Raw genomic sequence first — 12,662 nt, forward strand, 5'->3', positions numbered from 1 at the left:
ACTTCCCGTCTCGTCATGGAGTAGCGGTAAGGCGTCAGATTTTCTTTCACATTCTTTTCTTCCTTTGCGGTACGGGTTCGAGCCTGCCTGCCTACTACCACTTTTTTTTTTTTTTTTTTTCAATTTGCTCAACACACACCTTCAAATACCCGGGCAACACTGGGCACCCAGGCTAGTATTCCTATAAAAAAAAAAAGAAATCAAAAACAAACAAAAATAAAAAACACAAAATAAAAACGGGGTTCAGTTTATAACTTGATTTTAATATAAAATTGAACCTTCAATTTAGGGTCACATGTAAATCAAATATTGATTAAAAGTTTTTTTTTTTTTTTTATCTTAGTTAATCTTACTGTACATACCCATAAATAGAGGGATCAGTTTAGTACTTTAAAAGAATGCAGGATTGGTCCCCCACTTTTGGTCATAGGTCTGTACACAAAGCAAGCAAGAAAACGTTAAAAAAAAAGAAAAAAAGCCTAAAAATTTTATATATATATATATATATATATACGTGAGTGAGCATGTGTAGTATCATATATATATATATATATATATATGAAATTTTATATATATAAATAAAAACTCGAAGAATTTTTTTTTTTTTTAGTAAGTTTCATCTTCATCGTCATCATAAAGAATTTTGTCATCATAGTTCGACCGCTGTTGACCAACCTTGTCAGTAACTACCCGAACCAATTTCGATTGGTCTGACCGGACCTCTGACTCATTACGTCGACTACTAATGAGCCGTTGTCGTCCAGTGGTCAATGGTTTTGCAACTTTTGGGACCGGCGTTTCCAATCGTTGCCCAACATTGTTCATACTTATGTCCGACGTCGATATCGATATCGAACTCTCATCACTGTAAGAGGTGCGCCGTGAATCATCGCTGACCTGATCACTGGCTAAAAACTCATGGCAGTCACTGGCAGAAGCGCTGTTATCGTCAGTGTAGTCAGTGTTGGGATACATTTTAACACCGTTTTTCTGATACCCAGAAGTCGATTTGGGAATTCCACCAGCGCTGCTAGGAATTTTAGATCTTGGTGCCGGGATCCGACACATCTGAGGACCGGGAATTCGAGAAGTTGGTAGACGGCTACTGACTCCGCTGTTATAACGCAACTGTGTTTTAATTCGTTCGTCATGGGCCACTGCTATCTTTTCAATAGACTCTGCATCGGACGTCCGCTGGAGAGACGACCTTCGGGATCCAGTCTGTGATGACTGGCCACTAGCTGGGATATTTGCGTTACTATCCAGGGACGACACATCAGTGTTATTACCTCTCGAGTCGTTGTCGTCATCATCCTGTCTATCCAGGGAGAGGGTTGATAGATCCTTACTGCGATCGGTAGCTTCGACCATATCCCGCAGTTCCTTCTGACGGTATGCTTCAAAAAGCTTCTCCATTTGTTCATACATTTCTGGGTCCTCAGGGGGAGCATCTAATTCATTGGGGTCTGACACCTGAGGGATAACGCCGTTGACGGGGTTCAAAGCAGCTTTGATTTCCTCCAACGGCCGGGAGCTGAGGTCAAAATCAGAGACATCGACCGAGTTAGGCGTAACTGACCCACCCACGTGTCTCGGCCGCACGCTACGTTCGTATTTCAGACTATTGCTACGTGCAGCAGAGTTCATCTTGCTTCCAAGCCCCGATAAAAGCCTCTGTTGCGGGTAAGCCTTCGACCATGAAGCACCGTCATCATTATCTTCGACACTACTTATACTATTTGCTCTCTGACGTTGAGAAAAACGATCGGCACTTTGCGACCGTGCTATTTTTGAGTTTGTATTCCTTACAATACTGCGCGCCCTTCTTATGGCGTCAGATGGTTCCCGTTTAATATCAGTTCGTGAACCAAGTCCTGTAGCCAAACCTGTCCGTATTTCATTAGCAGATGCCTTTCCCAAGGTCACACTGTGGCCTCCGGTTTGATTCCGTGATATCGTGATCATATCAGGGCTACTTGAAGATGCATTGGCCCTTACTGCCGAAGACGACCGTTTATTTCGACGCCATCGCTCTGCATAGCCAGCTGGATGAGGTGTGGTCCGTGGCTCTTCAATTGGAATGTCTCCTTTTACGGTAAAATTGAGAGACTGTGTGGATGACGAACGGGATGATAATCCACTCTGGGAACGAGAATTGTTGCGCCGTCTGGGAGTCGGAGTTTTTAATCCTACACCGTCCTCATCAGCCGAGGATTGAGTATCGTCTGTTAAATTGTCAGTTCCAGTTGCAGAATAAATCTGTAACTCTCGAAGTCCCGGAGTGGATGATCGTCGACTTTCTATCTTGTTAGGCGTTTGCAACCTTGGACTCGGTGTTGTAGCTCTTTGCATAAGGGTACCACGTTTTACAGAAGAACTTGTTTGTTTGCCAGCATTGTTTCCTTCTATCAACTGTCGAGGCGTTATAGTACGATTATATTTCCGTTCCTGTTTCGGAGTGGTTGGCAGAGATCTTTGTGCCCTGTTATCACTGGAAGGGATGCTTGAACCCCCGACAACCGTCTTTTTCATCGGTATCTTTGATTCCCCATTAATTTGAACAGACTGCTGAGTGCTCGGCCTAGGTAGAAAACTTAAACCAGCTCGTTTCTCCCTGGGCTTCACACCAACGCCGCTCTCCTCCAAGACAACAGGCTCTCCTGACTGTTTCGGTGATGGTGACCTCATCTTTCGAATTAAGTCAGGACTGTGTTCGACAGACCTGCCACCGAGAGTTTGCTTTGGGCCACGTCCTTGTCCATTAATATTCTGTGTAACGTTCTTTGTGGATGGATTCTGAAATTTGTTTGTAACCGTTTCCCCTTTCTGCTTGGTCGGACGTGAGGAAAGTTCGCCTGTAGAACCGATGCTCGGGGCGCGTTCTCTTGCTGTCGTTATCAACTGGTTGTTGAGCAGATTTTTAAACTGATCCAGGGTCATCGTGCTGATTTGATCCATGTCCAGTCGGCCTCCAGACGACTTCGACTCGGAACTGTTCAGTTTTTCTGAAGAAGCACTCAAAGAAGAGGACGCTGAGGATCTGAAAAAGAAAAAGAAACGTATGTTAAAGTAAAAAGACAAATATTAAAACAATCCAGTAGATAACACATACATTAAATCTGTTGCCAAGGCCGCTGGAAAAATGGTTGGATCATTCTATCGCTCCAGTAGATATCTCCCTGCTGATGCAGTTCTCTACCTGTACAAGAGCCAAGTACATCCAAGGATGGAGGACTGTTGCCACATCTGGGCAGGATAAGCTGCTTCTTGTCTTGATTGAGAGAGTTCAAAATAGACTTCGTAATCTAGTGGGCTACTTTACTTTAGTGACTTTCACAACAAACACTCATCTAGCTGAAACCACTATCAATAATTTCCCCCACTCTTTATCTGTGCCTAAACCTAAACGTAGATTCCATGAATTCAAATTCTTTTTTAGAACTGCATGCCTGTGGAACTGTTCCATTTTCCTGCTAACTACAATATAATTATCTTCAAGTCCAAAATGAACAAGTTCTTGATGAGCTGTCCCCTTACAGAATCCAATTAACCAAATTTCCACTACTAACGATGACTACATGTTCTTTGACCACTGTACACTCATTAACCCTTATCCTTGAGTAACCTCCAAGCCTTGATAAGTGGTTACTCCTTTGTAAAAAAAACAATTATAATTTCAAAGAAAAAAATCCCTAATTATATTTAAAAAAATATATAACTTAAAAGAAAAAAAATTCCGTAATCATATTAAAAAAACAAAAAACAAAACAAGTATAATTTCAAATAAAAAGAAATCCGTAATTATTTTAAAAATAAATATAATTTTAAAGAAATAAATACGTAATTATCAAATATCCGTAATTGTTTTAAAAATATATAATTAAATATAATTTTAAAGAAAAAAATCCATAATTATATTTTTACAAATATCCGTAATTGTTTTAAAAATATATAATTAAATATAATTTTAAAGAAAAAAATCCGTAATTATATTTTTACAAATATCCGTAATTGTTTTAAAAATATATAATTAAATATATTTTTAAAGAAAAAAATCCGTAATTATATTTTTACAAATATCCGTAATTGTTTTAAAAATATATAATTAAATATAATTTTAAAGAAAAATTCCGTAATTATATTTTTACAAATATTCGTAATTGTTTTAAAAATATATAAGTAAATATAATTTTAAAGAAAAAAATCCGTAATTATATTTTTACAAATAGAATTAAAATAATATATTCAACTTAAAAAAAAAAAGAAAAGAAAAAAAAAAGTTGGTCAAATATTTCATAACGACAAAACAAAAATGGGAGAATTTAGAACAAATAGAATTTCATTTTGGACGTTATAGTTTTAAGCAACTTATCCTGTCTTGTGTGAGAGAGTTAAAAATAGACTTCATAACCTAGTGGACTACTTTACTTTACTTTACTGACCTTGCGTAAATGTCACTGCAAAGGAAATCTGATGGGGCTGCTAGGGCATGGTTTAGGCTATGAAAAACACCAGCATGCACAAGGACAGGTTGAAGAAATTACTTAATATTTGTAAAAATTAATACAAAATGTTGTACAAGACCAAAAATTAGGTATTGGAGTTTTGGGTTGGCCATTTTGTTTTACGGCATATCAACCATTTTTGGGTTATTTAATGCTGAATCTAGTAATTTTGTAAAATATTTTTATGCATCAAATTCTTTATATCTTCAAATATTTATTCATTGTGTTTGGTTTGGTTGTTTTGTAGAGTAGAAATTGTTTTTGGCTTTGCAGGACATGATTAAGTTTTGCAAAGATAAAAAAAATGAAAAATACAATAACTTCGACGTTTGATGTATTGGATGACGCAGATGTTGGAGTAGTTGGAAAAAAATTAATTGTAAAACTGTGGGCGACTGGAAAAATACATTTGCGAATTGCTCAGGACCTCTATCCAGTCATGACTGACGGAACAAGAGCATGCTACCCTCGTGAAGTAAAACGGTTCCATTCGAAATTCTGTCCAGATTTTCGAGTTCAACAGAAACATTCCAGAGTTCGACAAGATAAACCTGTAGAAGGTCAGAGGTTACATCAACGGAAACGTTGTGAAAATCACACTCAAGATGAGAACAGTAGTATAATATGAATCCAAATGATGCCGATATCTTTAGACAGCCTGATCTGGTAACAATAACTAAATCACATTAAGACACTTATCTGCTGACCGAAGTTAAGCAACGTGGACGTGAGTTAGTAAATAGATGGGGGTTCTAAGATAATTGTATACAACCGTTGAATCATCCTATTGCATCATTTATTTTATTTTTTTCATTTCTACAAAGAAGTTACCCCTTATCAAGGTCTGGAGACCATTCGAGGATAAGGGTTAATGAGTGTACAGTAGTCAATGGGAAAATATTGTAGTTATCATTAGAAGTGGAAATTTGGTAAATTGGATTATTTAAGTGGAACAACTCATCAAGAACTTGTTTATGTTGGACTTGAAGATGACCATATTGTAGTCAGTTGGAAAGCAGGAAAACGGAACAGAATTCCACATGCATGCAGTTCTAAAAAAGAAGCTTTGTTCATGGAGTTTATGTTTAGGTTTAGGCACAGATAAAGAGTAGGGGAATTTATTGATAGTGGTTGCAGCTAGACGAGTGTTTTCCGTGAAAGTCAGGTAGAGGGGACCATGGATTGGAACTCAAACGAGCACTTACCATGAAAATAACGATAAAGCAGAGACAGGTGCGCAACATCTCTCCTGTGAGAAAGAGGTTGCAGGGAAGAGAAAAGGGCATCCCCCACTAAGCTACAAAGTCTATTTTGTACTTTGTCAAAGCAGGATAAGCTACTTGTAACACCTCCTGCCCAGATGTGGCAACAGTACTCCATCATTGGATGTACCTGGCTCTTATACAGGTAGAGAATATTGCATCAGCAGTAAGATATCTTCTGGAGCGGTAGAATGATCCCACCATTTTTCCAGCAGCCTTGGCAACAGATTTGATGTACGTGTTCCATCTCAGATCAAGAGTAAAGATCGGACCTAGGAGCTTGTCAAAACATGGACCCCCCCCCCCCGCGCATAAGACGAGAGCCATTCATTTCAATTGATGCCAGACGGGGATCAGAGTGTTGATGATGTAAAGATAGAAGCTTGGTTTTAGATGCATTAAAATTAACCAGCCACCTCTTTCCCCATTGTACCACGTGATCGAGAAATGGGTTGATATGCCATAAAACAAACGGAAACGAAACCAAACTTGACCCTAAATTACCTCCCTTTACTAACGTGAACATGTGTAAATGTAGTTCAGTTGAGGTAACAGGGTCAGAAGGATTAGATTTAAGAGAAAAATATAAGAATGAAAGAAAAATAACGCAATGTCAGAAAATTTTAATTCGTATCGTATTACTTGAGCGTCTGAAAACCAAAAGTGATGATAATCATCAACAGTATCGTTTCAGTCCAGATGTTCATCAGTTGAATCTTCATCACCATCCGATTTGCTTCAAGTAACCACCTGCATTCAATTATCCCCAACTGGAAATTGTCGCAAACTTAAGATTGTCTGTAAACTGTACCTAATTGTCATAAACTATCACCTAATTCAGATAAACTGCCACAAATTCACTGCCATTCCTAAAACTGGGGATAAACTAACTCCAAATATATCGATCTTTATTGTTCAATCTTTTGTCCCAAACACTGCCACGTCTTGATTAACAATCCTATTTCAGCTTTTTGTGTGCCTTGATGAACAATTATTGTACATTAAACTCGTGATATATATTCTATGTAAACGTAACATCTATATAATTGCATATATAATGTAATATATATATATATATATATATATATATATATATATATATATTGTGTACAGAAAGTTGTTAGTTGAGACAGATCATTGGTACCGTCGGTTTCAAGCCCAATAATAAGGCCCGTTTAAGGTATCCTTATCAAGCTCTCTTCAGACTTATTCGTCGACGAGAAACAAATATTGTCTGAAGAGAGCTTGATAAGGATACCTTAAACGGGCCTTATTATCGGGCTTGAAACCGACGGTACCAATCATCTGTCTCAACTAACAACTTTCTGTACACAAAATATAAATACGCTCTTACAATTTGGATTTTCCTTTTAATTGAGCACTCTGCTGGAATTCTTTTTCCAAAAAAAAACTAATCATATATATATGTGTGTGTGTGTGTGTTTTCTGTTTGTGGGTATGTATGCTCCTCTGCCTCCCCAATCAACTTCCATTTATCGTATTTTGCCTTTGTTCTATTCTGGTTCGTTTCAAAAAAAAGAAAAAAAAAACAAACAAAAAAAAAACAAACTAATCATATATAAATATATATATATATATATATATATATATATATATATATATATATTTCTTTTGTGTGCCTTGATGAACAACTATAATATAGTCGGTTCTGGTGGTCTGGGTGTACATAAAACTCAGCAATCCTATCCAATCACGGTTAAACACCTGAAGAAGGCCAGAGGATGAGTTGGCCGAAACGTGGTGAAACAACAACAATGAAGATGAGGATAACAGTCCGATAAAAAAAAAAAAAAAAAAAAAAAAAATTTAGGGAGCCTAATCTCAAATGACCCCAAAAACTAAAACAATATATAGTGATTTTTTTCTTATATTCTCTTTTTTTTTCATTTTTTTTTTTTGGGGAATTCCATTCTTGCTCCCCGTTTTCCGATCATACCGGCACGCAGAAAGTTTAATCCAATGTGAATAAGCATATTGCTGCCTAGGTTGCCCCTTAATAAATCTTACTAGTTAGGAGATAGGTTCGTTGATTTCAGAGTGACAACAACAACAAAGATGTGAGGTACAAAACACGTTCCAAACTTTTACAACCGAGGCATCAAAAGAGGCAAAAACTGCATTGAGAATGCTGGTGACTATGCAGAAAGAATAAATTCTGGAGCACAAAAAGTCACTCGTTTTAATGGTAGCACTCCTGTCTTTGTAACTCTTCAACTTTTTTTAGTTAAAAAATAGTAAGTTTTACTTTTGGAATGACCCTTGTATAATAATCTCTCCTGGTTAGGAGATGGGTTCGTCGATTTCAGAGTGACAACAGAGATGTAAATAACAAAGTGGACTCCGAACGCCTATGCACAGCCACCACCCCATCTCTGGCAAAAGTAAAAAAGGCGCTGAAATAAATGTAGAAGAAATAAATTTTAGAGCACAAAAGCCGCTCGTTTTAATGGCACCACCATCGTCTTCGTAGTTCTTCAACTTTTTTAGTTAAAAAAATTTTAAGAATTAAAAAAATAGGAACATCCCTGGTGGAAGTGGCTACTCAAACAAACTCTGGGCTTGGTTTCAAATCTTAAAGTAGTCAAAACACTAAACACTTCAAAATGCATCCGTTTAACAATAAGCACTCCCTCTTTTTTTTTTTTTTTTCTTTTTTACACAGTGATCACCACTTATCAAGGTCCGGAAGCCACTCAGGGATAAGGGTTATTGCAAGTACATTACGTTAGTGTGGAGATTTGATGAAGTGTTTACTTAAGGGGGCGGTTCATTAGGAATTTGTTAACGTTGGACTTGAAGACATCCAAATTGTAGTCCGGTGGGAAGCAGGCAGACGGAACAGAGTTCCACAGGCGTGCAGTTCTAAGAAAGAAGCTTTGTTCATGGAATCTGTTTTGATTTAGGCACAGATATAGAGTGGGGGAAATTTTTCACAGTGGATTCAGCTAGACGGGTGTTTTTCGTGAAAGATTGGCGAGGGGGGACCAGAGATTGGAGTTCAGACGAGCACCTGCCATGGAAATAATGATAAAACAAGGATAGGCTCGCAACGTCTCTTCTGTGGGAGAGAAGTTGCAGGGTAGAGAAAAGGGCATCCCCCACTAAGCCATGAAGTCTATTTTGTACTCTGTCAAGGCAGGATAGGCTGTTTTTAGCAGCTCCTGCCCAGATATGGCAGCAGTATTCCATCCTTGGACGTACTTGGCTTTTATATAGATAGAGAATTGCATCAATAGTGAGATATCTTCTGCAGCAGTAGAAGGATCCCACCATCTTTCCAGCGACCTTGGCAACAGACTTAATGTACGTGTTCCATTTCAGATCAGGAGTAAAGGTCAAACCCAGAAGCTTGTCAAAACACGGGCCTCACCCAGACAAGAGCCATCCATCACAATTGATGTCAGATGGGGATCAGAGCGTTGATGATGTAAGGATAGGAGTTTGGTTTTGGATGCATTAAAGGTAACCAGCCACATCTTCCCCCACTGAACCACGCGCTCAAGATCAGAGGAGAGAGAATCAGAGAGAACTTTGTCATTTACAGCCTTTGATGTGTTGCCGTAGATGGTCGTGTCATCAGCATAGCTCTTCCCCATCTGATGTTTATTTGTTGATCGGTTGATCAGCACAACCACTGAATATGGGTGTGATAGTCGACACATTCTATATACCGTCTATCAAATCAAATATACTTGAGGCACCCCCAAAGCAACAATGATAAAAAAATAAGCAAAAAACAAACAATAACAAAAAATGAAACATTTTTTTTAAATTACATTTTCACCCCAAACAAGGCACAGTGCCACTTTAATGTAGGGGGCTACTATCGGGGACATAATTTGCAGGGGTACTATGTAGGGAATTGAGCAACTAGATGTCTGTTCACATTACATTTGAACTTCTGCATGTCAGTACAATCAAGGAAGAAGGAACCTGGAAGGGAATTCCAAAATCTAGCAGTTCTCGGAAAGAAACTGTTAGAATAGAAGGTCTTATCACATCAAGGGAGCACAATTACTGAGGGTGATATCATTCCATAAAGAATATAGGTGTGATGGTCAACACCTATAAACCATCTAACTAATGTGGTGTCACTACAACTTGAGGACTTCTTTTTCTCGGATCAAATATACTCGAAATAGGGAATAAGTTTATAGTGTTTTTATATTTTCTTTATTTTTGATGACTTTTTGTTTTTCGATAAAATGTAGAGTTTTCATTCGATAGAGTTTTTCCTGCCCTACAAAAATATGCTTAATCGTCTTTTTAGCTTATTTAATTTTCGATACTTGTGCAGAATTTGAACCAGGCGTAATAAATCGTCCAGTTTGCTCAGAACATGACGTCATGTGCTCGGGTTTGACTGTAATCTGATGTAAGACGCCGATCAGCCAATCAATACATGGCAAAAGAGCAGACGATTTTGGGGAAAAATATTGAAAAAAAAAAAAAAAAGTCTAGAAAATAATTAAAGAACACACTCTCAAACGGCCGCTCCTAATAACTTATACAAGTTGAATATCTCCACGTTGGAGCAATGGTTGCAGAAGATATCGTATCATACTGCCAAACAAATCTTTGCAAAGAAAAAAATTGCACGTCTTGTGGAGAGAGGTGTCAAATAGGATCTGTTAAAGATGGATTTGGCTGGAGGTGTAGCAGGACGAAATGCCGGCAATGGACGTCGCTAAGAATTTGCACGTTTTTCCGAGCATAAAAAACACACAAGAAAGTGCTTTTTTTTTTTTTTTACTTTTGGTAAAAAAAAATGAAAAAAAAAAAAAAATGCTTTCGTTTAAAAAAAAAAAAAAAACTTTTAAAAAATATGAAAAACAAACGAAAAAGTGCTTCTTTTAGAAAAAGAAACTTAAAAACAAACAAAAAAAAAAAAAATGAAAAACACAATACTCGAGATAATCCCAAATCAACAAAGAAAAAAAAAAAGCTTGAAAAAAAGAGTTTGAAAATATGTAGACAGACAGACAAACATAGTGAGTTTTATAAATTAGATGTCACGCACCTGAGACTGGATGAAGGCAAAGATGAAGTCGAAGCAGGGGAAGCTGCTCGTTTAGCAGGAGATGTGGGTGCTTTACCCACAGACGCTGGTGGTAACATCTTATTTGACGCGTGTTTCGCGGGAGAATGGCCTGGACTTCTGTAAAGATTCTCTGTACTGGAATGCTGGCTGCACTCGGCCGAACTGTTTTGACCGGTCGATTTCTTACTGGACCGTCCACTTACGGGCGATTCGCAACGTGGGGGGGTGCTCAAAACATAGTTGCCTTGCTTGTTACCACTCGACGACAAGGCGGTCTTTTTCGGGCTCCGCTGGTTTATGTGCTCAGCAAGGATCTGACCACTGGGTGCACTGGCTCTGCGGACTGTCGGTCGCTTGACCACAGCTGATTGGTTGTTTGAACTGCCACGATGTCCTGAAAGAGAAAAAAATGATAATTAGATTTTATAGTATTTTTTTTTTTTTTTTAACTCAAATTAACCCTAAACACGCTATATAATCGATCTGCCCAATAACGTATGAAATGATAAGCCTTTGTTTAAATACATTTTTTTTTTGATTGATTCAAATTTAGGTACTGTATATACTTGCATATGAGTCGATCTTGAGTACGAGTCGATCTTGTGCATAATTTAAGTACCGTATATACTTGTGCATGTCGATCTTGTGTATAAGTCGATAATGATATGACGGGTTTTGCCCGCCCTGGCATGGGTGCCAGGAAGACGGCTTTGGTCCGGGTTCAGTTTCGCTTTTTTATACGGAAAAGCCAAACAAATGCGCGGAGAGGAAATATCGCAAAAATAGCGTGTAAAAGTCACTCATATAAAAGATACACACGACCTCGTTTTGTAAATTGGAGATATTATAATCTAGGTAGTATATAGAAAGTTCTAAGAAACAGTGACCCGCACCCCCCCTCTCCTGAGTGCTCCCACCTCAAAAGCCTTTGCCAGACACACACAAAAAACGCACACACTAACACACATTTTCGCTTATATATATAGAGATTAGCGGGGGGGGGGTACCCGGCGTTGCCTGGGTATTTGGAGGTGTGTGGTTTTGGGTAAATCAAAACTCCGGAGGGGGGGGGGTAAAATAAAAAAAAGTTTTGGTAGGGTAAGTATGAGGATTGAACCCGAACCCTTGAGGCAAAGTTGGAAATTAAAGTGTGAAAAAAACCCAAAAAAACATGCGACGTTAACCACTGGGCCACTGCGACATACAACGGAAACATGTTTGAATTTATTTATTTAAGTATTAAAAACAGAATTTACACGTGGCCGCAATAAAAGTTAACTCTGCTGCTTCTAGTTGACCTCATTAATGAGGTCAAATAGAAGTTGCACAGTTGACTTTTGCTGCGGGGCAGCGTTTGAGTTTGTTTACCCAATTCCTCAAGATGTTGGGGAGGGAGAGACCAGCTCCCTATTGTCCAGATTGAATAGCAATTGTCTGATATAAGGAGTTTGGCCCCACATTGATCAAAACTGATTGCTTCTGGACGTTTCCCCGGTGCGATTGCCAGGAACAGTTACTTTGAATTAGTTTCACTTTTTATACGAAAAAGTTGAACGAACACAAGATGGGCTGAAATAGCAATAATTTTGTAAAAATCGACGTAAATAAATCTAGAGGCGATTCGCGTTCCCAAATCCTAGATATTATTATCTAGGGGGTATATAAACAGTTCTAAGCGATAGTACCCCCGCCCCCGGGAGCGTTGGTGAAAAAAGCCTTTGGGAGACATACATGAAATGGTCACACACATTTTGCCTTTTATATATATATATATATATATGACTAGCGGGGGGGTACCCGGCGTTGCCCGGGTGTTTTTGGGTGTGTGTGGTC

General features: G+C 38.3%; 1 protein-coding gene across 2 annotated transcripts in view; it reads right to left on the bottom strand.

Annotated features, from left to right (window-relative positions):
• Positions 1 to 242: 242 nt before the first annotated feature.
• LOC145269850 (uncharacterized) overlaps positions 243 to 12,662 on the bottom strand; it is a 509,018-nt gene continuing 496,598 nt past the window's right edge. For both annotated transcript variants that reach the window (XM_080125577.1, XM_080125578.1), the window contains exons 4-5: positions 10,809 to 11,223; positions 243 to 3,040 (exon numbers count right to left, since the gene is read on the bottom strand). In XM_080125577.1, coding sequence (XP_079981703.1) covers positions 607 to 3,040; positions 10,809 to 11,223 — 2,849 coding nt within the window. In that variant the 3' untranslated portion in view covers positions 243 to 606. The remainder of the gene's footprint in view (positions 3,041 to 10,808; positions 11,224 to 12,662) is intronic.

Source organism: Euprymna scolopes, chromosome 45 (assembly GCF_053919585.1).
Source record: "Euprymna scolopes isolate OS-2025 chromosome 45, ASM5391958v1, whole genome shotgun sequence".
Lineage (NCBI taxonomy): Eukaryota > Metazoa > Mollusca > Cephalopoda > Sepiida > Sepiolidae > Euprymna > Euprymna scolopes.